Below are 27,937 nucleotides of genomic sequence, written 5' to 3'. Positions count from 1 at the left end.
TTTCCTTTCTTCCCATGTAGAGAAAAGTGATAAAGAAACTACCTCACTGAGAACATCATCATTACCAACCTGTGGTGGATCTGACAGTGCAGCCCATTCTTTAGGACTCAGCTCCAAGATCAGTCACCCCATAAGTCTCGATCGCTCTGTCTCTGCTCCTGCTTCCATCTGCTCCTACAAGCCCAGCTTACAAGAGATCATGGATCCAAAAGCTGAATCCCAGGTCACCTCGGACAAGAAAGAACGTCCTCCTTCTTTCCTGGACCTTGCTACCCAGGCCTCATCAGACAACACCATGGAAGACCAGCCTGCAGGCTATCCAAGGTCAGCTGCTGCTCTCTGGCATTCATCAAACAAAGAAACAATCATGGCAGATAATCTGAAGAAATCTGTTAAGGAAAGCACCTCTAGCATCAGAGTCTCTCTTGATAGAGAACAAAAAGATGATTTGTCTGTTTTAGCCACCCAGGTGCCCGATCCACAAACATATCTAAGTAAGAATAGTTTGTGTTCACCTTACCAAGAACCAGGTCTGGAAATTGACCTCCAACAACCCCCAGAGCCAGTGAGTGAGTGGGCTAAGTTTGAACCTCAGTGTGAGGTGGATGATCCCCTCTGGAGGACTGGACTTGACCCCGAATTGCAGCCCAGGCTTCTTCCTACCCAGCAAAGATCTGATTTACAAACTGAGAGTCATGGAGCTGAGCAGCAGAAGCTGGGCCTTCCACATCCTGAAGACACTAGTCCATCGTCAGCCTCATTTGGTGGCAGCTCATACACTGAAACAATCATGGAAATAGATGTGACTGAGCAGTCCCTGGTAGTGGTCCGTAGTTTGGCGAGTGGTCATAATGCCAGTACTGAAAATGGTGGTATTTCTGAGCTCAGTTTAGATAATCCTTGGGTGGAAGCTGAGGCATCAAAGCATAACTCCTCTTCTGTAATTGTGAGTAATCCTGTGTCAACTAGTGATTTACAGCTCCCAGAAAGTAACGTTGAAATGTCAGAAACAGAAAGTAAATTGCCATATTTATTAAGAGAAAATTGTTCTTCATTAAGTCTGTCTGGTGATGGACAGGTCTCCTCGGACCCTGCAGCACCCATAGAAGAATCTGGTTTATCTGTAACAGCTGCTTTAAAGGAACTTCACCAGCTTTTGGTCATTAGTTGTCAAGACTCTCCTGGAAATCTTGTATCTGAAGAAGTAATCCACCACAAAGAAACAGTAGCTGAAGACAGAACTGACAGTAGGGAGAGATCTGAGCAGCCACCTCAGAGTCAACATCCTCCAGCACTGCTGGAGGAGCAGGATCCTCAAGACTCTTCCTGTCAGGTGAAATCTCGATCAGTTAAGGCTGAGAGAGTAACTCAGGTGTCCCCAGGTGCTGGAGGGGAAAATGGGAACAGTGGAAATTTGGATGAAGACCTGGAAGCTGCCCCAGAGAATGTCCAGAAGTCACAAGAATCAAGGAGGGAAAGCTCTTCTTTCACAGTAACATCTGCAGAAATATTGGATCAGTTAAACTCAGTAGGGACAGAAATTTCATCAAGATACTTAGCAGGCGAGGGGGATAGTATCCTTCAGACTTCTCAACAAACTGAGGCCTTGCCATCCGATTCCATACCAGATATCTCTCAGGATGCTCAGAACCCATTGACAGGAATGCCTGAAGTCAGGGAGAGTGTTATCTGTCCTGAAGCCACAAGGTCCCTCCACAGACTTGAGCAGCTAGTCAGTCCCCCATCATCGAACCCCTCACTTCTCCCAAGCCACCTTTTCCCTGCTGCAGACGTGGACCGGATTCTTCGTGCAGGTTTTACTCTGCGAGAAGCTCTTGGGGCTTTGCATCGTGTTGGTGGGAATGTTGACCTCGCTCTTCTCATTTTGCTGGCAAAGAATATCATTGTTCCTACATAACCATGGAAAAGGTGGATTTGACCAATCCCCATTCTTTTGAAAACGTAAATATCACTATAGAGATGTATGTGTATACGATGTACGTAGAAACCTGCAAGCAGAATGTTGAGCCAGATTTTTTTTTAAGATTTTTATTTTAGGCCAAAGTAATTTATGATCTCTTGTCTATCACACTTTGTTTAAAATTTGGGCCTTTTTAATGTATTGGCAGTGTGTGCACATGAGCTTTTTATTCTTATTAATGATGCATTCTGGAATAAAACTGATGGGTTTACATAAAGTTACCATTTTAGAAGGAAGTTGACCATTATAAAAAGCAGAAGCTATTAGAAATCCCACCACTTGTTCAGCTGAAAGCAGACTACCATGATTGTGTCCATTCCTTATTTGGATGAAGACAGTGGAGAATGTAGTGAGACAAGTATAACCTATAGGGAAAACTGCTTTTCCCTTGTAGCTCTGTTGGAAATTTTATCCAGTACTCTTGGCATTGTCTTCCACTGATGCTCCAAATCAAGAAACACTCTTCCTCTGGCTCCTACTGGAGTCACTAGCTTCTGGGTAGGGTTCCATCTGTGGTCTGCTTGCTCTGAGCTCATGCTCTCCTCAGTGATGTTATATAATTACTGAGCTCTCTGTGACCTGAGTGAGGCATGAAAAGATAGCCTTGGCACTAATTTATTTGGGTCTTTAGAGAGGGCAGACCTGACCCAAATGATAATTTGTGGCTGTGTTCTTCACTAAATGCAAGTGTGAAGTGTCCATTTTCTTACTCTTCAAGTGACCTTCCCTGGTAAATCTGAATTTTTCCATCATTTCCCTTCAGAAGCACCCCATTTGAAGTTTGCCATCTTAGTTCTGGAAGCACAAGTCAGAGCAGGGTATAGAGCATGGAGAATACTTTTCTTGTGGCCTTTGTGTTGAAGACCAGCCCCTGGGATCTCATTGTCCTGTGGGCCCCACTGTGCACTCCCTTTGGGAGCTTTCATCTTAGTCCTTCTACTTCTGGAAGAAGGAATTGACTGTTTTAAGATTTATGAACATGACAAATCAGGATCTTTGATTGTAATAGAAAATGGCGGCCTTGCATCCAGCTGGCAAACTCTGAAGCCACTTGGCTTCATATGTATATCTTTAAATACCTGCTACTTCCATCCAAACCCAAGTCCATTGAATACAGTATGTGGAGAATTCATTTTCTCAGGAGCATTTATCATTTTAATTTGGGAGTCTTGAGAAACATGCATCTTTCATTCCTATACCCCTTTCCCACTCCTGTTTTTTAAAGAGACTTTAGCATGGGGGTATGAATCATACATTGAACTGGTGACAAAAAGCATTGCTTTGACATAGTTAGCCAGAGGAACATGGAAGAATAGTCAGGCCTCCAATGAATTATTGTTAATCGACCCCCTTTACTATTCCCCACACCAAAGATTTAAGATGCAATATGAGACTGTTTACAGACTTTTCATGAAACCCCATCTAGAGCTGTAAAATTGGAATTAGGTCATTTGTATTGTAATTAGTGCAAAATAGCAGACTTTGAGTCCTCTCTGCTTTATGGTTAAGGAATAAAAATGTTGGTCATGGGCTACTCTCTGAGCAGAGGTTTCTGGGATTGGAAAAGTGATTAATGGCAACAGATCCATTTTTTTTTTTTTCAAAAAAAACTTTTGTTTGAAGATAATTTTGTGTTTTGAGAATACCTGAAATTAACTTTGGCATAAAACCATTCCTTCGGGGCATATGGGACATTCCATATCTTAAAGGCACACATGATGGTGATAGGAATGGTCATCAGTAGCAGAGATCATTCTGGGGTTTGGGGGGGAAGGGAGACTTTCACAAGTCTTTTTTACCTAATTTTTAGTAAAAAATCACACATGCCTGCAGTTATACAGATATTTGTCTAAAGAATAACTTGGAATGAAATTTCTAGCCCATCTGCCAAAACCATTATTTTTTGTCTTATTTTCAGCATATGATTTGTTCCTAATTTTTTTGTGCTTTACCTTTTCCCTTTCCTACTCTTCTATTTGTCTTAAAATGGTGCATGTTGTGTTTTAATTCAGCAAGAGCTAGAAACTTTTCAGAATTGCTTAAGACACTTAAGGCTATTTTGGCTTGGCAGTATGACCTTGCATTTTTTTTTCTTACTACATAATCCACTAAATTATAGTTAGCTCTGAAAGGACAGTAACTACAATGACTTTCAAGTTTCACATTTGTCAGTGTGACTATTGTCAGTGTTCTTTTGCAGGCAGAGTCGATGATGGCTGGCCCTTATCGATTATGAGCAACCTTCAAGGTCCAAAACTTGATGATGAGGATTGTGGGCAGAGCTGACCTCTTGGTTCTGTTTACTTAAGGATATAATATTCTGTGATTTGAAGAGAAGCTGTATCTGCCTATTTCTTCTGTGCAACTCCTACAACTCAAAATTTTCTGCAGTCTCCATGTTAGCTAGGCAGACTTCTTGAGGGGGTGCTGTTGTACCAGTATGGGTCACCAGGGGTCAGTCACCCTCAGGTCTCCCAAGACTTTGTGCTTGGGCTATTATTATTAACCAGTCAGTTCTTAGAAAAAGGATAGAGGAAAGATCAGTGCAAGCATTAATTCTACCACTTTGGCCCTTTATTTCCTTACTTCCATAGCACCCATCTTCTACTACATGAAACAAAATTTTTAAAAATTCATATATACACGTTATAGATACTTAGACATGCATATATGAACATACACATATCTATTTAAAATACATGGGATTGTCATGATTCCATATATATTATATATAAAGTAATATATAAATACACAGGATGAGGCAAAATTTAAAGTTCCACATCCTAATACAAGAGTTGAAACAAAATATGAGCAAATTACTTTAACCACAGAGATAAATGGACTACATCCTGCCAATCAGTAAAGTGCCAGCTTTTGACTCACTACATAGAGAAGCAAGTCTTATCAAGGAAGGTCCACATCTATAGAGAAAGCAGTTTATAGCAAGGGATTGGCGAATATTCTAGTTTTATTTTCCTACTTATAAGTCATTTAGAGAGAAGATGAGATAATTGAGCTGCTGAAGCTCATCAACAGGGCTATTCACTATGGATGTTTACATTTCTATTAGCACTGTGTTTACTTGTAATTGAGACTTGTTTTTACTGTGATACTGCTTGGTTGCCCTGTCCTCTTTAACATCAGTGGTTCACCAAAAAGCCCAATTTCTCCTTTTGAGCAGATAGAGCTGAAATCAAAATCTCAAAAGCTAAAGTTAGGACAGAGTCTTTGGTTAAGCTGGGATAGAACTAAAAGCAAAGAAAACAACTAATTTTAACAGAAAAAAAACCTTTCCTTTTCCCCTGAGGGTCTTAAAATACCAGTTACTCTCAGCAAACATATTTAGGGTATATATCAAAATGATGGGAACTTGATGGCATGATTTATGGTTCTATTTGTGGATCTAAATGGTCAACAGTGAAAATAGAGATGGAACTTTCATAGCCCAGTGAGTGAACGAGAGGAGGAAGGAAGTGGTTTGGGTGAAGTTTTTGTTCACTTTTTGTGCCTTGGTTCTACAAGTAACCCAGACATTTGATGATGGGATATTGTGATAGAACAACAAAGTGGAAGAGGGACTGTTTCTTTTTTTCCTGGGGGAAGCCTCTGAAATACTAATGTTCATTTCTAACTTACACTAAAGGGCTCCATGTTGAGTTTTTAGTTCCACATTCCCCAGAATATTGTCTCGTAGACTTTGAGCACATGTAATCAGTGTAAGGTCTAGAATTGCCAGATGGGGAGATGGCCCCAAGTTAATTCAGTTCTTGCTCTTCACAGAGCTGGGCTGAACCCTGTCACTCATTTTAATAATTCTACTAGTTAGTGTCTGGAACAAAGGCTGCTTTAGCTTATGACATTTTATGACTTTAAATTTGTAGAGAAGTTTGGTATAAATTTAATGCTGTAAAAAGTCAGACTTAAAATAGGATCAGGTAATCCCCAAATTCTTGGACTAGTTGACAACTGTTGGTCCAGTGGACAACTGGGACCATAATTGTTGCTTAGCTGAGTACGGTTTAGAAGTTAAAAATGGCAGTTCATCCTTCAGTGTCTTAAATTTGCAAATATAGCCAAGTTTTTCCATTCATTAGTTTAGGCCAGCAGCTCAAAAAGGAACATGCTTTGACATACAATTAGCTCCGTATTACTCTAATAGGCAGCTGATGATACTGGGAAGTTGGCAAGACTTTGAGATCTTGAAAGCTACAATAATTTTCTGTTAGAAGAGTCTGACTGGGGTGGCTAGGTGGAGCAGTGGATAGAGCACTGGCCCTGGAGTCAGAAATACCTGAATTCAAATCGGGCCTCAGATACTTAATAAATTACCTAGTTATGTGGCCTTGGGCAAGCCACTTAACCCCCTTTGCTTTGCAAAAACTAAAAAAGTGACTAGAGAATTATTTAGGGCAGGGAAGCCTGGGAGATGCACACACACACTCTCTCTCTCTCTCTCTCTCTCTCTCTCTCTCTCTCTCTCTCTCTCTCTCTCTCTCTCTCTCTCTCGTATCATTGGTTTCCTTGGTAATCCTCTTTATTTTAGGTATTTAAAAACATTGTGAAGAGAGCATCTGTAGACTTTATCAGATTTCAAAAGAGGAGACAAAAGTCTAAGAACCCTGGTTTAGAGAAAGTGGCCTCATTTTTACCCATCCCAATTAAATTTGCCCAGGAATATGGGAGGGCTTCAAGACAAGGTCCTGTGGGTTTGCCGGAGGCTGTTGAGGGGGTTGTTATAGAAGACTAAGCATTGAGGATTTACCTCCTTTTTTTAAGTTTAAAAAACCCCAACAATCATGAAATACTCCACTTTTCATCAGATCAATCATTTTTTAGGAGAAGCAATGTGCTATAGTGGGTAGAGGACAGCCTTGTAGGCAAGAGGACCTGGTGGATATGATTGAGAGATCTATAGCAATGAAATGATGTTTTGTGTTTTTCACTCCATTCTAAAGGTTCTAAATGAAATCACAGATCTGACCATCCTTTCCCTCTCTCCCTCCCAGTCTCTTTATATTTTAAAAGCTTTGCTGCATGAACTATGATTTTTGTCATGGGATGCAGGGCAGGGATGGGGATGAAGCTATTAAGAAGAGATGGGGTATTCAAGTTTTTTTCCCACATAGAAATCTTTCAATGGAGAAATGACTTTATAAAAATTTTACTTTATAATTTTCAATGATTGTCTCTATATGAAAAGGGTACACCTGCATCGACTTTCACTTCCAGGTTACCAATTTTCAAGGTTACTATTCTGGTTATTTGTTTTAATTTATCATGAATTAAGGCTCCAGTCCTCAAGGCAGGTGGAGTCATTATCTGGCCTCTGACCACTTCCTTATTCCCATCCTGTGTTCCTAGGGCTTTGTTTTTCAGGTGGCTCCAGTGACACTTGTTTAGAATGGTTCAAGAGCAACCAGTGGTTGGTCTTTGCTTAATACAAACTTTGGTAAACTTTTGTTTGTATGTTTTTAATAGTTTCCAACTCTGAGCAAGTTGGGTGGAGCTTCTAACCTTGAGGAGAGACTGCCAGATTGCCAGATTGATTATCTCTAAAACTTCCCCTTTAACAACTACTCTTGATTTTTTCATTTAAATATGAATAGCAAAGGTGATTGTGGACTTTTTTCCAAATCATTGAAACGACATCAGTGTTTTAGAAAAACCAGGCTTATCTGTTGTCTACCCTTGCCTGCCAGTTATCATCTTCTCATCCCATAATGCTTTAGTTTTGAGAAATCAAAACAAACTCTCCTGGAGAACTTACAGGAGCCAAGCTCAGGAACCCCAACGTCGATCACTTTGTGCCGTTGGACCTTCAGGGCTGGCTGATCATGTGCTTTGTCTGCAGCTGAGTTGGGCTTTGGGTTTGTTTTGTCAAATACTGAATGTCAGCCAGGAGCAGGGAGAATACTTGATTCTTTTTTAAAAGGAAAATAAATGAGGACTTTGTTGAGGAAAATAAAGTTGATGTATAAAAAATTTCATATTTAAAGACAATAAAACTTTTATCATGACACTATTGTTTGGTTAGTTTATTTTAAATTGAGATATAGTTTGCTTAACTCCTTTGCCTTTTAAGTAGCTGCTCTCATTGTGCATGGAGATACCATGGCCTATGGGCTTGAGTTCTGAGAAAATGTGTAGCATGGGGAAAATGTAAAGTATATTGTAAAAGGATTGCTGTTAAGTGACAGTGCCTGGCACTATGAGGTGCTTAATAAATACTTACTGATTGATGAAAATGGTGTCTATTTTGGGTAACATTTCATATGTAGATGGTAGACAAGGAAAATAATAGCAAGGTGTGTAGTATCTTTCAAATGGTTTTTGAACTCTAAACAGACCTTTCTATGAGATGGGATGGAAGCTGATATGGAAAGGTGAAGGGACTTCTGCAAGTTAGTACTCAGTTGGCCAACTTTACTGCACCCAGCCTCATCATTAGACCAGTGATTTAGTCTAAACTTTGGAGTTGATTTTAGTAGAAACAGACTTTGTAGTTGTAGTTTTGATGGATTAAAAAAAAAGCATTTTATCCTAATGTTGGGCAAGTTTGAGAGGCTTCTTGGAATATTGCAAAAGCAAATTTGGAAGTCACTATATTATGCATTTTTTATTCCACAAACTACCAAAACACTCCCAACCAGTTATGTAGTAGGATGATTTCTTCCCTTACTCCATTAGAGACTAAAGTGCCTATCATACCCTTTGCCCAGAGAACCCATTGCTAAGTGGATGCCCCAAGGAGATTGAAGATGATAAGAAAATTCTCATGCTTGATAAAATGCTCACAGCAGTACATTGTGGGAGCCAAGAACTGGAAACAAAATTGAATGGATAAGCAATGGATGGTATAACTAGAACAGAATTATGGGTGATAGAAAATGAATACAGCTAACTCAGAGAAGCATGGTATGCAGTGACACAGAGGGAAGTTAACCTAACCAGGAGAACCACATGCACTGTGACTATATCCCTGGGTGTTGGAAAAAACAACCAAACCAAACAGTAGTGTGTCATAATGACCAAATTTAGGTGTTAGGAGATGCTCTTCCTTTTATTAAAGAGGTGTGGACTATGAAGATGGAATGTTATATATGTTGACAAATAGGATCGATGTGCTGGTATTTGCTGAATTTTTCAGTCTTGGAGAGGGAGATTCCAAATGAGGGTTTTAAAAGCAAAAAGAATAAAGACTATTAAAGGGATAAATTTAGGTGATTTTTAAGTTCCTTTACCACAATAAATTCTGTGATCTTAAAAATCTTTTACTGACTTCATTTGTAGGATCACAGATTTAAGGGAAAGAGGGAACAGCTTTTGATGTCCTCTAGTTCAAATTCACCCAGGAGGGAACTGAATCCTGAAGAAGTTACTGTAAATGACTTGTCCCATCCATGGTTCTGTGATTTGGACCCAGGTCTTCTAATGCCAAATCTAGTACTTTTTCTGCCTACAAACTCTCTGGTTTAAATCCTTTTAGTCCTTCTATAGCATTGTCTCTAGTAAACATTGGTGAAAGTTACAATAATGATGAGAATTATAAGGGAGAATTTATCACTTTAGAAGTCACTCTGGCGCAGCTAGGTGACACAGTGGATAGAGCACCAGCCCTAGGGACAGAGAGTCAAATGTGGCCTCAGACACAATAATTACCTAGCTGTGTGACCCTGAGCAAGTCACTTAACCTCATTGCCTTGCAAAAACAACCGCAAAAAAAAAATCACATGGAAAGGACTTCAGCTGAGTTTGGCAATTCTGGGTTTTGACTGAGAATGTATTAGTGAGTTGAGGTGGAATTAAAAACAGCTAATTGCTGAGGAGAGAAGCAGCACAATAGGAGAACTTCATAAAGAATATGGAGTATTTCTTAATCTTCAGAACCTGATTGTATGAACTGGATCTTTCGTATCAAAGGTCAGTGAATTGTGACAAACCAAGTAATCTTACAGCTAATGAGTGTAATAATTGGATTTAGCCAATCCTTTCCTAATTAGATGGAAAAGGAGAATTTTTCTTGAAAACAGACAGTTGGTAGAGTTGAAGTTTCGATTTGTGCCAAAAACAAAAACAACCAGAAACAAACATTTCTCCTGGAATTGAACACCAACTTCAGGTTTGGGTGACTTTAAACCCAGCTAGCTATAGGAGCAATCCATGTGCCCCTCCCCCTCCCCAGGTCAGAGCAATTTGTGTTGCTCTATTAAGTTTCCAAACCACAGATTTTGCCCCCAAAGGATGTTTTGGAAGTCATCTACAAAGAGATTTAATTGAATCTGTGGGAGCTGATTGCACCTTGTCCAGCTCTTCAAAGTTAAAAACACAGGGAAACAGGCTTGGGGGAATGATGAGTTCAAGGTCACATGGCTAATTAGTGTCAAAGTCAAGATTAGTCCCCATTTCATTATCTTTCTGGATATTGCTGCCAAAAAATTTGGGTTATTTCCCCCAAATATACTATGCCTTAATGGCTTATTATGTCTCTATCACCTGTTAAATCATCAAAAAGATGACAAGATATTATTAGGTGTCTTTTATTTATTCCAGACATGGATCATATTATGTCTCAAAGATTTCTCCCACACACACACTATTGTGCAATCGGGGAATAGCCCCATGTTCAGTTCTGTTCCTAACTTTATAGACTCATTAGTCATATCCCATTTCAAACGTTCCAAACAGAAGAGGAGCAGCCTTGTTACCCATGCTTCATTTCTACATTAAATGAGCAAATTGTGTATTTTACATTTAAACCAAAATTTACTGGAAGCCTTGAGATGTTGACCCTCCAAGTCACCCAGTTGACAGACCAGTAGTTAATAACTGCTTATGAGACAATGATGAGAGCATCGCTTTTAGTTCTCAGCCCTAAAGTTGTTGACTATCAAATGTCCCTCCAGGGCAGCATTTTCCAAGCTTATACAGCTTTAAAATATTTTGGATCTTGAATTATATTGATGGAACCCATTAGTATTCTGCCATGAGCCCTAAGGAAGGTCTAGAATTTCACTGAAGCCTTTAAGGGACCATGAAAAGTTTAGAGCAAAGCTGAGGAAATTAAACCTATTTTCATACTGAAATTTTACTGTCTATAAGTATTTCAGAGAGGAAATGTCACTTGAAATATTTTGTCACAAAACCCCTCTTTTTGTAAGGCTAGAGTTCAAAAGATCATAGATTTAGAAAGGGACTTGAAAACCATCTTCAAACCTTTCGTATTTTTTAGATATAGAAATAAACCTAGAGAGTTTGTGACTTACCCAGACTCACACTGGGAGTGGATATGATGGAGTCTGGAACTTAAGCTATAGCTGTTACAGGTTGTACCTTCCCCAATAGTTTGAGAAGGAATGTAACAATGAGAAACTGGAAGAAAGGGGAAGGGACAGAAAAGATGAGGGAAATTATCTCACGTAAAACAGTCATTCCAGAATCTTTACAATGGGGGGGAAAAATGAGAATGAAGTGGGTGAAACTTGAATGCCTGTCATCTGAACTATTCAAAGAGGGAAGAATAAACAACAACAACAACAACAACAACAACAACAACACACACACACACACACACACACACACACACACACACACACACACACACATAGATGAGTATAGAAATTCATCTTACCAACATGGAAATAGGAGGAAAAGAGAGGCTAAGAGAAAGAGTGAAAGTGATAAAAGGGAAGGTAGATGAAAGGAGGCTTTGGTCCAAGCAAAACAGAAGACAGGATAGGAAAAAAAAGAAAAGGATAAATAGAAAAGAATAGGATGGAAAGAAATGCACAGTTAGAAATCATAACTCTAAATTTGAAGGTGATGAACTCATCCATATAATGGAGGAAGAAAGCAGACAGGATTAGAAATCATAATCCAAAAAATATTGTTTACAAGAGATACACTTGAAACAGACACATTATAGACTTAAAAAAAGGCAAGAGTAGCAATTATGATCTCAGATCATTATGATCACCGCACCAGTCAAAAGTGAGCCACTGGCAAGACAGTTCTGAAGCTCTCGGTCCATAGATAGTAAAGGGGGTTAGATAACTGGTCAGAAGGAAATTACAGGAAATCCTTTCTTGACTCTGGGTGCAGGACTCTGTTACATCACCCACATATGGATACAGGAATATTACAGCTGATTTCCAGAGCACCCAGGACAAATGCAAGCAGTCAAATATCATGGAGCTTCAGTCAGGAAAAAAAATGAGATTTAGCAGCTCCTACACTAAAGGATTGTAGGTAGGAATTGAAAAATCCTAGCAAAGGAGCTAGGATTACAACCAAGGATCACCTATCTAGCAAAATTGAGTATAATCATTGTGGGGGGGAGGGTGGATGTTTAATGAAATACAGGATTTTCAAGCATTCCTGAGAGGTGAATGGAAAATCTGATAGTCAAACCTGAGACTCAAGAGAAATATAAAAAGGTAAATAGAAAAGAGAAATCAAAAGGGTCTTCAAACTATTTACATCCTATATTGGAAAATAATTTTTGTAACTCAATTATTTTGTCACTTTTAGGTCAGTTGGAGCATACATAGACAGAAGGTACATGTGGTACTGACTATATGGACTGATATTCAAAAACAATAAAATTAAGGAGTGAGAAAAAAGGATATACCTGGAGAAGACAGAAAGGAGAAATTCAATGGGATACATTATCTCACATAAAAGAGGTGCAAATCAGTTTTTACAGTAGAGGGGAAGGTGAGGGAGGTGGAAAGGCAGTGCTTGGGCCTTACTCTCATTGGAAGTGGCTTCACCAAATTAGGTAGAGAAATCTATCTTATCCTACAGATTAAAAACTCAAATCCTATAATATGTTGTATATAAGAAACACACTTGAAGCAGAAATATACACACAGAGTAAAAATAAGGGGTTGAAGCAAAATCTATTATGCTTCTGAGGAAGTAAAAAAAAGCAGGGGTAGGTATGTTTTCAGACAAAGAAAAAGCAAAGTAGATCTAATTAAAAGATAAGGAAATTAAATTTTGTTAAAAAGTACCATAGACAATGAAATAATATCAACACAAAACATGCATGTAACAAATGCTATAGAATCTAAATTCTTTTTTTTTAAGTTTTTTTTTTCAGGACAAATGGGGTTAAGTGGCTTGCCCAAGGCCAAACAGCTAGGTAATTATTAAGTGTCTGAGGCCAGATTTGAACTCAGGTACTCCTGACTCTAGGGCCTGTGCTTTATCCACTGCGTCACCTAGCTGCCCCTAGCATCAAATTCTTAAAGGAAAAGTTGAATGAATTACAGTGAAAAAGAATAAAAATCATACTAGTAGAAAATATCAACTTCCTCCTTTCAGAACTAGACAAATCTAACCAAAAAATAAGAAAGACGTTAAGGAGATGAATAGAATTTTAGAAAAATTAGCTCTGATAGAATTGGAGAAAATTGAATAGAAAGGAATAGTTCTTTTTTTGGTAATAGATGGTAGATTTTTTTGGTGGTAGATGGATGGCACCTACACAAAAATTGACCATATATTTAGGTACTGAAATCTCTCAACCAGAAAATCACAATTATTAACCATGTCCTTTTCAGATCAAAGTGCAATAAAAATTATATCCAATAAAGGACTTGGAAACTATTTGTAAACTAAACAATCTAATCCAATAGAATGAGTGGAACAAGGAACAGATCATAGAAACAATAATTTAATTAAAGAGAATGATAACAATTAGATAAAATACTACAATTTATGGGATGCAGCCAAAGCAGTACTTAGGAGAAATTTTATATATCTAAATGTTTACATCAATAAACTAGAGTGGGAGCCAATCAATTAATTGAGCATGCAACAAAAAAAGGTAGAAAAATCAAACAAATAAAAAATTCCTAATTAAACACCAAATTGGAAAATCTGAAAATCAAATGAGAAATTGATAAATTATCAATAAAATATAATGATGATAATAATAAAATCAAAAGTAATAAAACCATTGACCTAATAACTAAAATGAGAAGCTGGTTTTATGAAAAATAAAATAAAATAGACAAATCATTGGTTAATTTGATTTAAAAGAAAAAGAAAAAATATCAGTATCAAAAACAAAAGGGATGAATTTACCACCAATGAAAATAAAATTTTCCTAACTACATGTCAAGAAGCCAAATTCCTCATATGACACAAATATGGTTTTGATAACTAAAGTAGAATAAAACAGAGAAAAGAAAATCATAGAACAATTTACTGAATGAATAGGAAAACTTTTTAATAAAATGCTAACAAGGAGAATGAATAATATATCACAAGTATCATACAATAAAACCAGGTGGGATTTATATCAGGAATGCATAGCTGCTTCAATATTAGGAAAACCATTAGCACAACTGACCATATAAATAACAAAACTGACAGAAATCATATGATTTTCACAATAAATGCAGAAAAAGCTTTTGCCAAAATACAACACCTATTCCTATTAAAAACAAAAGAAAGCTGAAGAATAAATGGAGCTTTCCTTAAAAATGATAAGTAATACTCATCTAAAACCATCAGCAAGTGTAATTTGTAATAGGAATAAACTAGAAATCTTCCCAAAAAAGAACAGGGGTGAAGCAAGTATATCCACTATTATTCAATATTGTACTAGAAATTCTAGCTATAGCAATACACACACAAAAAAAGAAATTGAGGGAATTAGAATAGGCAATGAGGAAACTAAACTATTACTCCATAGATATGATAGATAGTTTACTTAAAGAATCCTAGAGAATCAACTAAAAAACTACTTGAAATAATTAACAAATTTAGTAAAGTTGCTGAAAGTAAAAATAAATCATAAATCATCAGCATTTCTATATTTTATCAACAAAGTCTAGCAGTAAGAAATAGAAAAATTCCATTTAAAATAACTGTAAACAATATAAAATATTGGAAGCCTACTTATCAAAAGAACAAAAAAACAAAAACAAACCTAGGAACTATATAAAGACAATAATCACAGAAATAAAGTCAGATCTGAATAGCTGGAAAATATTACTTATGGGTTGACCAAGCCAGTATAATAAAAATGATATCTACCTAAATTAATTTGCTTATTCAGTGCAATGCCAATCAAACTACCAAAAATATTTTATAGAGCTAGAAAAAATAAGAAAATACATTTGTAATAACAAAAGGTCATGAATTATCAAGGGAATTAATTAGGGACAGGGGGTGAAGTGAATGAAAGTAACTGTACCAGAACTCAAACTGTATTATAAAGCAGTAATCATCAAAACAATCTGGTACTGGTTAAGAAACAGAGTGATGATTTTTTTCTTAGGGAGGTCTATAATGGCTTGTTAAATTTCTTTTTCTGAGATAGGGTTATTTAGGTATTTAATTTCCTCTTCAGGGCAACAGTCAGGCACAATTTTGCAGTATCTGTGATGGAGAATGCCATCTGTATCCTGAGAAGGATATGTGGAGTTTGAACAAAGACCAAGGACTATTACCTTTAATTTAAAAAAAAGTTATCTTATATAATTCTGCTACATTTCACACTTTGTTTCTTCCTTAAGGATATGATTTCTCTCTCATCACATTCAACTTAGATCAATGTATACCATAGAAATAATGTAAAGACTAACAGATTACCTTCTGAGGGGGGATTGCAGAGGGAAGCAAGATTGAGGGGAAAAATTGTAAAATTCAAAATAAAATCTTTCAAAAAAAAATAGTGATGGATCAATGAAATAGATTATATACACACTACACAGGAATAAATTACTATGGAAATCTAATGTTTGATAAACCTAAAGTTTCAAGCTTTTGAGACAAGAACCCAGTATTTGACAAAAATCGATGGAGAAAACTGGAAAGCAGTTTTATAGAAACTAGGCTTAGGCCTCCTTTCACACCATATCAAGATAAGGCCAAAATAGGTATATAATTTAGTCATAAAGCAAATTTAGATATACCACAAGTAAATTAGGAAAGCTTGGAATAGTGTACCCATCAAATCTATATAGAAAGGAGAAGAATTTAGTACCAAACAAGAGATAGCAAGGATTACGGGATTTAAATGGATAATTTTTATTATGTTAAACTAAAAGCCAAGATTAGAAGGCCAGGAAGCTGGAGGAAAATTTTATGGCAAATATCTCTGATAAAGTCATAATTTCTAATATATAGGGAGAACTGAGTCAAATTTATAAGTCATTTCCCATGGAATGGTCAAAGAATACAGACAAAAACATGAAGTCTATTATAGTCATATGGAAAAATGTTCTAAATCACTTTTTTATTTTAAAAAATATTTTGTTTTACTTTCTACCTATCATTTTTGAAGGTTTTGAATTTTACACTTTTCCCCCCACCCTCCCTTCCCTTCTTCCACCCCCATCCTCAGAAGACAGTCTGATAATCTTTACATTGTTTCCATACTATACATTGATCAAAACTGAATGTGTTGAAAAATCATATTTTGAGGAGAAAATAGAATATTAAAGAGATAGCAAAATTATGTAGAACATGACACTTTTTAAAAATTGAAGGTAATAGACTCTGGTCTTTGTTTAAAGTCCACAGTTCTTTCTTTGGATTCAGATGGTATTATCTCTCTGTAGTAGTGCTCTAAAATTGTCCCTGATTATTGCCTTGATGAATCACTCTTGATTAGAGAAATGAAAATTAGAATAACTCTGAAGTACCACCTCATACCTATCAAATAAATATGATAGAAAAGAAAAATAATGTTGGGGAAGCTGTGGCAAAACTGGGACATTAATGCTCCCTTGGTGGAGTTGTGAAGTGATCCAACCATTGTGGAGAATGATTTGGAACTATGCTCAAAGAGTTATTAAAACTGTACATACCCTTTGACCCAGCAATACCACTAGTTGGACTATATTCCAAAGAAATTTTTTTTAGTTTTTTTTTTGCAAGGCAATAGAGTTTAGTGGCTTGCCCAAGGCCACACAGCTAGGTAATTATTAAGTGAATGAGACCAGATTTGAACCCAGGTACTTACTCCTGACTCCAGGACTGGTGCTTTATCCACTGCACCACCTAGCCACCCTAAAGAAATTTTTTTTAAAAAGGAGAAAGATCTAGTTTTTTTGAGTTTTTTTTATGGTGACAAACAATTGGAAATTGAGGTTATGTCCATCAATTATAGGATAGTTGAAAAAATGATGTTATTTGATTGTGATGCAACACTCTTGCGTTATAAGAAATAACAAAACAAGATGCTCTCAGAAAAACCTGGAAAGACTCACATGAGCTGATGTAAAATGAAATGATCAGAATCAGGAGAATAGTATTCACAATAATAGCAATATTGTAAAGATGATTTTGTAAAGATTGTTAAGATGATTAACTGTGAATGACATGGTCAGTACAATGATCCAAGACAATTCCAAAGGACTTGAGATAAAAATGCTACCTAGCTCCAGAGAGAGAACTAATAAACTGAGTGTACATTGAAGCATACTTTTTTCACTTCCTTTATTTTTCTTACCGTTTTTTTCCCCACATGACTAATATGGAAATAAACTTTGCAAGATTTCATATGCAGACTGGAAATTGGATATTTTGCCTTTTCAATGTGTGTGTGTGGGGGGAGGAATAATATTTGGAACTGAAAATTAAAATTAAAATTAATTTTTTAATTTTTTAGGTTTTTGCAAGACAATGGGGTTAAGTGGCTTGCCCAAGGTCACACAGCTAGGTAATTATTAAGTGCCTGAGGTCAGATTTGAACTCAGGTATTCCGGACTCTAGGACCAGTGCTCTATCCCTGCACCACCTAGATGAAAAAGAAAAAGAATTCAGCCTTCTGGACTCACTCAGAATCCATGATCTATCTTAGGCCTTTCCTGAAATCCCTTCCCTACTCTCTGCAAAAATTACCTTTTGTTTAAATTTTGTATTTATATGTGTACATGTCTTTTCCTACCCTAAAATGTAAACTTCTTGAAGACAGGAATTAGCTAATTGGGGGTGGTGGTGGCAGGGATCATTTCCTGGATCCAGCAGTGTCTAGTACATTATAGAAGCAGAATAAATACTTGCTTGATTAACCTCTCTGTGTCTCCAGTTTCTCCTCTATAGAATTAAAATTAGATCTATAATACTTCACAGAGTTGTGAGATTAAAACTTGTTGTTTAGTCATTTCCAACTCTTCTTGATCTTGTGAATCATATTGTTTCTGGGGTTTTTTTTCCAGCAAAATACTAGAGTGATTTGTCATTTCCTTGTCCAGCTCATTTCACAGATGAGGAAACTAAGGCAAACAGTTCAGCTAGAATGTATCAGAGGCTGAATCTGAACTTTAAGTCTTTCTGACTTAGAACTCTATACACTGTCACCATCTGCCTTAACAATTATCATTGTTATTTTCTTTATTGTAGTTACAGTCATCACCATCACCCCAACATTCTAGAACAGCTGTGAGAACCTGGTTAATATTGTTTTGGCAAAAGTATGTTCCTTTTGCTGTCTCCAAATGGAAAAGAAAATTCTTAAGTTCAAGCAACTGCAAAGGAAATGTTTACCCATTCTGGAAATACCACAAACGTTTTGTTTTTTTTTTTGTCTCTGAATTTGAAGCTAGAAATCTAATCAACTTTCAGATCATCTTCCCTTTTTTTTTTCAGTTGAATTACAATGTAGGGCAATATTCTTCCTCTCTTCCCCCACCTATATATGCAGTCTTTCTCCCTCTCTCCCCTTCTCTCTCTCTCTCTCTCTCTCTCTCTCTCTCTCTCTCTCTCTCTCTCTCTCTCTCTCTCTCTCTCTCTCTCATGTTTTGTCCAAGGTTCCAATATGAGGTAGTTAAGGAGTTTTGATTCATGGAGGCTCTTGACTCATACTCCCATACCCTCTGGTCTGTCCCCATCTCCAACCCCACTTCACGTGATCTGAAGAACCACAAACCCATGCCAAAGGAATAGGTTCCAGTGTTACATTTCTAACTGCTTCTAATATTAGGATTTTCTGACAGCCTGTGCTCAATATCATTTTGTGCTCTGTGATAACAACCATCCCTCTCTCTCCAATTTTTGGGGAGAACTTACATTTTTGTAAGTTTATTTTATATTACAATAATTTTGTTATGAGTAAACATTAAACCCCCCTCCCCCCAAGAAGATGAGAAACCTCAAGAATAGTGAGAGAGAAAAAAATGTACTTCAGTCTGTGTTCAGATTCCAATGGCTCTGTCTATGGGGTGAATTGCCTTTTTTTTATCATAAGTCCACCATAGAAGTTGCTTCAATATTTTTCCCACAGTTGCTATTACCAACTGTACCTCCACTCTATTCCTCCCCACTCTCATTTATTCTATTCTTTCTCCCCTTTCATCCTGTCCTCATCCAAAAGTGTGTCATATCTGAGTACCCTCTCCCACAATCTTCCCTCTCTTCTATCACCTACTCCCCCCTTCCCTCCCCCCCCATTCCCCCTTATCCCATCCCTTTCTTCTCATTTTTCTCTGGGGTAAGATAGATTTCTATATCCTATTAAGTGTGTATGTTATTTCCTCTCTGAGTCATTTCTGATGAGAATGAAGTTTCACTCATTCCCCCACCACCACCTTCCCCCATTCTACTTCATTGGAAAAGTTTTTTCTTGACTTTTATGTGAAATATCTTAGCTCATTCTTCCTCTCCTTTCTCTTTCTCCCTGTACTTCCCTTTATCACCCATTGACTCCATCTTTTTACTATATTATAACATATTCTGCTCCTTCCTGTGCCCTATCTATATAGTCTCCTAACAGCTCTTATGGGAAAGTTCATATGAGTTATCAGTATCTTCTTTCCATGAAGGAATGCAAACAGTACAATATCATTAAGTTCCTCATAGTTAGTCCTTCTCTTCCACCCCCTCTATGGTTCAACAGAGACCTGTACTTGGAGATCAAACTTTCTGTTCAGTTCTGGTTGTTTCAACAGGAAAAGTTGAAAGTCCCCTGTTTCATTGAAAGTCCATCTCTTTCCCTGAAAGAGGATGTTCAGTTTTGCTGGGTAGTTGATTCTCAGTTGTAAACCAAGATCTTTTGCCTTCTGGAATATCATATTCCAAACCCTATGAGCTCTTAATGTAGATGCTGCCAGATCCTGTGTCCTGACTATGGAACCATGAGAGTTGAATTGTTTGTTTCTGGCAGCTTTTGATAATTTTCTCTTTGACTTGGGAGGTTTGGAATTTGGCTATAATATTCCTGGAAGCTTTTCTTTTGGGATCTCTTTCAGGATGTGGCAGATGAATTCCCTGTTTCTATTTTACCCTCTGCTTCTAGGATCTGAGGACAATTTAGCTGTATTATTTCTTGAAAAATGAAGTCTAGGCTCTTTTCCTGGTCATGACTTTGAGGTAGTCCAATCATTTTTAAATTATTTCTTCTGGACCTGTTTTAGAGGTCAGTTGTTTTTCCAATGAGATATTTCACATTTTCTTCTAATTTTTGGCTTTTTTGGAAGAGTTTTATTTCTTCTTGATTTCTTTTAAATTCATCAGTTTCCTTTAGTTCCATTCTGCACTTGAAGGAGTTATTTTCTTCAGAGAGGTTTTTTATCTCCTTTTCCAGCTGCCCAATTCTGCTTTTTAAGGCACTCTCATTTGCCTTTTGTTTTGCTTTTTCCATTTAGCCTAAACTTTTTTTTTTTAGTTTTTGCAAGGCAATGGGGTTAAGTGGCTTGCCCAAGGCCACACGGCTAGGTAATTATTAAGTGTCTGAGGCCAGATTTGCACTCAGGTAATCCTGACTCCAAGGCCTGTGCTCTATCCACTGTGCCACCTAGCTGCCCCCAAAACTTGTTTTTAACATATTATTTTCTTCAATATTTTTTTGTATTTCTTTCAACCAAGCTGCTGATTTGGTTTTCATTATTTATCTGCATTGCTCTCATTTCTCCTCCCAATTTTCCCTCCATCTCCTTTAATTGATTTCCAAAAATCTTTTTTGAGCTCATCCATAGTCTGAGCCCATTTTCTATTTCTCTTGGAGGTTTTGGATATGGAAGCTTCAATTTTGTCTTCATCTGAGTATGTGTTTTGATCTTCCATGAGACCAAAGTAATTTTCTATGGTCAGATTCTTCTTTTTCTGTTGTTTACTTATTTCCTCAGCCTAAGACTAATTTACAGAACTTCCAAGGCTTTGAGGGGTTTTTGAGGACACCCACTGGGACCTTTATTCCTCCAAGGTCTTATGCTGTCTTGCCTGTGCTTTGATATGTAAATGACCACAGGCACTGCCCTCTGCTTTGGAGCTGTGAGGAGGATCCCTGCTATCTTAGTATGGAAAGCCAAACTGCAACCTGCATCTGAGTGTGGACAAACAGAAGAGTCCTGCCCCAGGGAGAGCAGGGATATTTCTGCAGTCTCTCCTGACCCCTTTACCCTTTGTGGGCTGTGCCTCTGGAGGGGCAGGCTGGTTTTCCCCAATTCTATGGCTGTGCTCTTCACTCCATATTCATTCTGGTATAGAAGATTTCTCTCACCACCCCTTCAAGCTGTTCCTGGGCCGGGCTGCACTGTGGCTGGGACTTTTTTCCAACTCCCTTCCTGGTGAAACACACCTTTCCTGCAGAACTTCTAAGTTATCTTGGACTGGGAAAATGTATCACTCAGTCTTTCTGTGGGTTCTGCCCCTCTAAATTTTGGCTAAAGTCATAATTTGAAGGCTTTTGGAGTTTTGGGGGGAAGGAGTTTCTGGGAAACACTGCCTTCATGCCACCAACTTGGCTCCACCCCCCCAAAAAAACTTACATATTTTTTGTTTTGTTTTTATAATACATTTCCAACAATTCCCCTCCAAATCTAGAAAGCTGCCCCACATTAACAAATGAAAACAGCAAAAGTATTTCAGCAAAATTAGCCAATCTTTCAACCAAGGTTGATGCCATATACAATATCCCACATCTTTGCCAAGCAGCGTGGGATAAGTTTTCTAACCTTTTCTTTTTTATTAATAAATTTTATTGGTATCTCATTTTTACATCACCTAGATTTTTTTCTAGATTCTGCTCCAAATAGATTTATTCCTCCAAGCATGGGTTTAAAAAAAAAAACCTGAGAAAAAAATAACAAAATCAATCAACTGGAAAAAATCTGATATTTCTTATGTAATATTCCATATCTGCAAACAAGTAGGAGGAGGAAAGTTGGGTGTAAGCCTTTTCTTCATATTTTTGCAAAATTCAGTAACTTTTTCTTTGGAGAGAAGCTTGGTCATCATAATTATATAATATTGAGTGTAGATCTTTCTGTGGTTGAAGTCATAGTGGATCTATTTAATTCACTTTGCATCAGTTCATGTAAGACTTTCTAGGTGTCTCTGAATTCTTACTTTTCAGCATTTCCTATGTGGTAATGGATGTGTAGTTACACCTCTCTTAGTCCAAGTCAATTTGATGCTCTTGGAAGCTCGGGTGTTTTTGCCTAATGTGATCATGCTTTGAGAGGAGACCGTGCCTCCCAATTCTGTGCAACTTGTGTATCTTCACAAATCCCTTTTTACCTTTGGGCAGAATGGATGTTCCTCCAGATCAAGAATATTTAGGACATGTTTAGGCCTGTGGTTACTGCTGTAGCTTGGGTGGAGTCAGAGGGGAGGTTCTGCCACTTGAAGGGGTGAGGCTATTAGTCACTCTTTAAGTAGACTCAGATGTTAGGGCCCCCTTAGCTGTGGTGTGTGGTGTGTGTGTGTGTGTTGATTTGAAAGGCAATGTATTGTGGGGGTGGCTAGGTGGTGTAGTGGATAAAGCACTGGCCCTAGAGTCAGGAGTACCTGGGCTCAAATCTGGCCTCAGACACTTAATAATTACCTAGCTGTGTGGCCTTGGGCAAGCCACTTAACCCCATTTGCCTTGCAAAAACCTAAAAAAAAAAAAAAGAAAGGCAATGTATTATAATGGATAAAAAGCCAGCCTTGGAGTCAGAAAATGTGGGTTCAAATGCTGCCCACATGATGCTGGACCTGGAGTCTGGAATACAACCTGAGTTCAAATCTAGCCTCAGACATATTAACTATGTAACCCTCAGGAAGTTACTTCAACCTGTTTGCCTCAGTTTCCTCATCTATAAAATGAGCTGGATAAGGAAATGGCAAATCACTCCAGTATCTTTGCCAAGAAAAGCCCAAATGGAGACACAAATAGTCAGATATGATTCAACAACATTGCTTCTGACATATATTGGCAAGTTCACCCTGGGCATGTCACTTAACTCTTAATTAACCCAGAAAACTGAGATTGCAAAACAGATGCTGAGCCACATATTGGTACAAGAAGCTAGTTTCCCCAGTGAGAATTCCCCATGCCAATCAATCCATCAACATTAATTGAGTGCCTACCAAAGATTTGGAAATTGAGGGGATGCCTATCAATTGGGGAATGGCTGAACAAGTTGTGTGGTATATGAATTTAATAGAATACTATTGTTCTGTAAGGAATGATGAGCAAGCAGATTTCAGAAAAAACTGGAAAGTCATCCATAATTGATAGATAAGCAGAACCAGAACACAGAAAACAGCAATATTGTATGATCATCAACTTATGATGGTCTTCACTATTCTCAGTAATATAAGGATCCATGAAAATTTCAAAAGACATGATGCAACATGCCATCCACATTCAAAGAAAGAACTAGTGTCTGAATGCAGACAAAAGCTTACTATATTCACTTTTTTGTTGTTTTTTTTCTCATGGTTTTTCCCTTTTGTTTTGATTCTTCTTTCACAATATGACGAATGTAGAAATATGTCCAACATGACTGTTCACATATAACATATCAGACTGCTTGCTGTCTTGGAGAGGAGAAAGGGAAAGGAAGGAGGGAGGAAAACCTGGAGTTCAAAATTTTACAAAAATGAATGTTGAAATCTATCTTCACATGCAATTGAAAAAAAAAATTACTATTAAGTTAAAAAATTAAGTGCCAACATGATTAATATGGATCTATATTTAGCAGTTATAAGGTATAGCCTATAATAGATTGCTTTCTGTTGGGGGAGAGGGGAAGGGAGAAAAATATGAAACCCAAAGCCTGGCCAAAAAATGAATGTTGAAAAGTGTTGTTGGGAAAATAATAAAATATTATTTCTTGAAAAATCAAATTTAATCAAATTTACTTGGTACAAGCAATGCTCATTTTAAGTGGTATAATGGATAGTGCACCAGCCCTGGAGTCAGTAGAACCTGAGTTCAAATCTGACCTCAGACACAATACTTAACTAGCTTTGTAACCTTAGACAAATCACTTCACTCTGACTGCCTAGTTTCCAAGGCCATCTCCAGTCCCTGATGCACATCTGGCCATTGGATCCTGATGGCTCGGAAGAGAAAGGGAGGGTGACTTAGCACAGCACCCCCTCACTCAAATCCAGTTCACTTGTTTGTCATGGCATCACTTCCCTGATGCCATGGTCTTCTTCCAGAATGAAGAATAAACATCATAATCACATCATAACCGTCACCAGCAGCAGCATCATCATCATATCATTGTCAAACGCAGTGGTTGTAAGTTTTCAGTCTTTTTTTTTTAAGGTTTTTGCAAGGTAAATGGGGTTAAGTGGCTTGCCCAAGACCACACAGCTAGGTAATTATTAAGTGTCTGAGACTGGATTTGAACCCAGGTACTCCTGACTCCAGAGCTGGTGCTTTATCCACTGCGCCACCTAGCTGCCCTCAGTCTTTTCTTTATATCAATCCTGTGAAGTATTCTATTCCTGTTTTATAGATGAGGAAACAGGGTCAGGTAGACTAAATCAAACAAAATTTTTTTCCTTTTCTTTTGTTAGGTTTTTGCAAGGCAAATGGAGTTAAGTGGCTTGCCCAAGGCCACACAGCTAGGTCATTATTAAGTGTCTGAGACTGGATTTGAACCCAGGTACTCCTGACTCTAGGGCCGGTGCTTTATCCACTGCGCCACCTAGCTGCCCCCAAACAAAAATTTTAAGTACAATTAATATACAGCCCTCGTGTGCAGAAAACCATGGAACGTACTGGGCAGATCTCAAGTTTTTAAAGACATACATAGTTCCGCCTGTAAGGAATCAATCCACTATTATCTACTATTACATGAGAAGTGTTTTTGGGATTTATGAAATAAAGTGCAAAAGGGGGCCTCAGGGAAGTCATTACCCTAGGGGCAAAGGCCGGGGAAATTCTGGAACTGGGCTTGAAAGGATGGTAGATGATGAACGGGGAGGAGTCCCATCTGTGCAATAGATGATGGCCTTCATCCTGAGATAATTCCTGTGAGAAACTATCTACCCTACCATCTCTTCTGAAATGTAGGACCCCTCTTTTGGATCCTAATGGGGAGGGAGGCAGCCTTGCTGTGATGCTGTGGGCTGACAGGTCTTTTGGACAGCAGGAGCTCTGATTTAAAGCTTGCCCGAAACACCTGGTAGCTGCGTGGCCTCACCACCTCTGGTCCTGCTTACTCCTCAGTAATGTGGGTAGTGGTAGGACTGGGACCCCCACTGCCTCCAAGCGCCGTGGTGAGGAGGGCGCAGCAACACTCAAGCAGCGTTACTTGGGTTGTAATGAAGCCAGTGTCTCTGGGAGGGAGATGGCAAGGGCTGGTGCAGGGTAGACATGGGCACGTTACCAGAGGGGGTGAAGAGGCGTGGGGGGGGCAGAAGGGCTGGAGCCGCAGTTGGTCCCTTGGAAAAGACCCGGGCTGCCATTCCTCTGGAGAGAAGCGGGCAGAGAGATGCGGGGGGTCCATGAGCCCATGGAACAATCGTCCGAGTTACGGGGGCCTTGGGGCAGGCTGGGGGCGAGCTCCTGGGAGACCGAGTGGTGGGTCTGGAGGATGCCCGAAGGGAAATGGGGAGGGAAGCTTCAGGGGCTGCCCGGTGGGGGAGCCGGGGCTGCCGCCCCCCAAGCCGGAGGGGGCCCATGGTAGGGGGCGGGTCCTGGGGCTCAGGGAGCCGCAAGGGGGGACCCCGGGGCGTCAGAGGGGGCGGGGCGGGGGAGGGTCTCAGGAAGGGGGGTGGGGGACCCCAGGATCCTGGGCGCCGGTTCGAGCGGCACTGACGGTTCGGGGGGGGGGGGGGCTGGGTCCGGACCAGGGGCAGGTGGAGGTGAGCGGAGCCGGGCCGCGGGGCGGAGCCGGGCCGCCCCTGACGTCACTTCCGAAGGCCTGGCCCCGCCCCTCCCCGTCCTTCCCGGCCCCGCCCCGCTCTCCGGCTCCGCCCCTCCTCCCCGGCCGGCCCGCTCCCCCCGCCCGGAGCGGCCCCTCCTCCTCCTCCTCCTCCTCCCCCCCCCCCCGTGCGGCCCCGCCCCCCCGGCCCGGCCCGCTCCCCCTCCCCCCGGCGTGGCCCCGCCCCCCGGCCCGGCCCGCTCCCCCCCCCCCCCGGCGTGGCCCCGCCCCCCGGCCCGGCCCGCCTCTCCCCCCGACGTGGCCCCGCCCCCCCCGGCCCGGCCCGCTCCCCTCCCCCCGGCGTGGCCCCGCCCCCCGGCCCGGCCCGCTCCCCCTCCTCCCGGCGTGGCCCCTCCCCCCGGCGCGGGCCCCCCGCTCCCCCCCCCCCGGCGTGGCCCCGCCCCCCGGCCCGGCCCGCTCCTCCCCCCGGCGCGGCCCCCCCCCCGCGTGGCCCCGCCCCCCCCGGCCCGCTCCCCACCCCCCCCCCCCCCCCCCCCCGCTCCCCCCCGCCGCCTCGGCGCAGCCCCGGGCCCGGGCGGCGGACGCAGCAGCGCGGAGCGGCGCGGGGCGGCGCGGGGCGGCCGCGCGGAGCCGCCACCACGGAGCCCCCGGGCGGCGGCTGGAGGCAGCCGGGGCCGGGGCCGGGGCCGGGGCCGGAGCAGCCCCCGGAGCGGTTGGCGGCGGCGGCGGGGGCCCGGCGCGGGCGGAGGCGGCGCGGCGGCGGCGGCGGCCCGGGCCCCGGCTGCGCCTCCGGCACCATGGAGCCCGGCGAGGTCAAGGACCGCATCCTGGAGAACATCTCTCTGTCGGTGAAGAAGGTGAGGCCCCGACCCTGCGCCTGGAGCCCCCCTTCCGGCCCGAGAAGGGCCCGGAGCCTCGCCCCACCTTCAGCCCGCTGACGTCACCCTGTGCCCCCTTCAGAGCCCGCGGGGGGCGGCTCGGCCTGTGCCCCCCGGAGCCCCCCGCGGCTGTGGCCTGGGGGCGCCCCTTGCCCCCGGCCCGGCTGCCCCTCCGGGGGAGCCCTTGGGGCATCCTCAGCGGGGACCCTCCTCGGGGCCCCCCCCCGGGAGCTTCCTTAGAAGGCTCTGCCCTTCCCATTCCCAGGTGGGCGATTTGTGGTCTTGGCTCGTGAGGGGGTGGAGTAGGCGCCCCAGAGAGAAGCCCAGAGAGCCAGCTGCCTCCAGATGGGCCGTGGGTGCGAGTCGGGCCAGATGGGGTGGAAGGGGCGCTCTTCTTCCATGGGTCTGCATGGACCTCATCCACACCTGGTGACAGCCCCAGGGCTGGAGAGAGGACAGAGACAGAGACGCAGACAGACAGACATGGAGACAGAGAGACAGAGAGGGAGAGAGAGTCAACTGACCCATATTTTCCCAGCCCCCAAGTGCCTGGATTCTTCCCCTTTTGCCTCTGTTTCGGTTTAGACCCAATGGCCCCTGCTTAGTTTAAGTATCTGAACCTAGAAGTGCTGAACAGCTCATACTTCTTTTAGCCAAGGGTCCGTTGTTCTTCCCTCCACTCTGGCCTTAATTGAAATCACTTCCAAATTTAACTGTCAAAGAGACTTGCAATTTCTTTTCTTAAAAAAAATTGAGATCAGAAGGAGCCATCAGTACAAACTCTTGGTCTTGTCAAGTTTCACTTTTAAAATTAAACCTCAGTTTCTTTACTTGTGAAATGGGTTACCAGCAGGCCTCGACTTCCAGGAGGGTTGTGAGATAGCATACAGAAAGTGCTTTGGTACAACTTAAAGTGCCATAGCATTGTTATGCCATGCTGATGTCCTTATGAATTATTCTTACAAATAATTGGTTATTATTGAAGCAGCTTGATGACATAATGAAGGAAG

At 40.7% G+C, this 27,937-nt stretch overlaps 2 protein-coding genes across 4 annotated transcripts in view; both read left to right on the top strand.

The window, feature by feature from the left end:
* Positions 1 to 3,579, top strand: part of DDI2 (DNA damage inducible 1 homolog 2) — a 33,418-nt gene extending 29,839 nt beyond the window's left edge. The window contains exon 9 of the mRNA XM_074218369.1: positions 21 to 3,579. Coding sequence (XP_074074470.1) covers positions 21 to 1,918 — 1,898 coding nt within the window. The 3' untranslated portion in view covers positions 1,919 to 3,579. The remainder of the gene's footprint in view (positions 1 to 20) is intronic.
* Positions 3,580 to 26,799: 23,220 nt separating this feature from the next.
* Positions 26,800 to 27,937, top strand: part of PLEKHM2 (pleckstrin homology and RUN domain containing M2) — a 60,938-nt gene continuing 59,800 nt past the window's right edge. For all 3 annotated transcript variants that reach the window (XR_012474576.1, XM_074218365.1, XM_074218364.1), the window contains exon 1: positions 26,800 to 26,906. Coding sequence is in view for 2 of the 3 variants with exons in the window: in XM_074218365.1 (XP_074074466.1) it covers positions 26,847 to 26,906 (60 nt within the window). In the remaining variant the exon portion in view is untranslated. The remainder of the gene's footprint in view (positions 26,907 to 27,937) is intronic.

This window comes from Macrotis lagotis, chromosome 1, assembly GCF_037893015.1.
Source record: "Macrotis lagotis isolate mMagLag1 chromosome 1, bilby.v1.9.chrom.fasta, whole genome shotgun sequence".
Lineage (NCBI taxonomy): Eukaryota > Metazoa > Chordata > Mammalia > Peramelemorphia > Peramelidae > Macrotis > Macrotis lagotis.
This window is presented reverse-complemented; position numbering and strand designations above follow the sequence as displayed.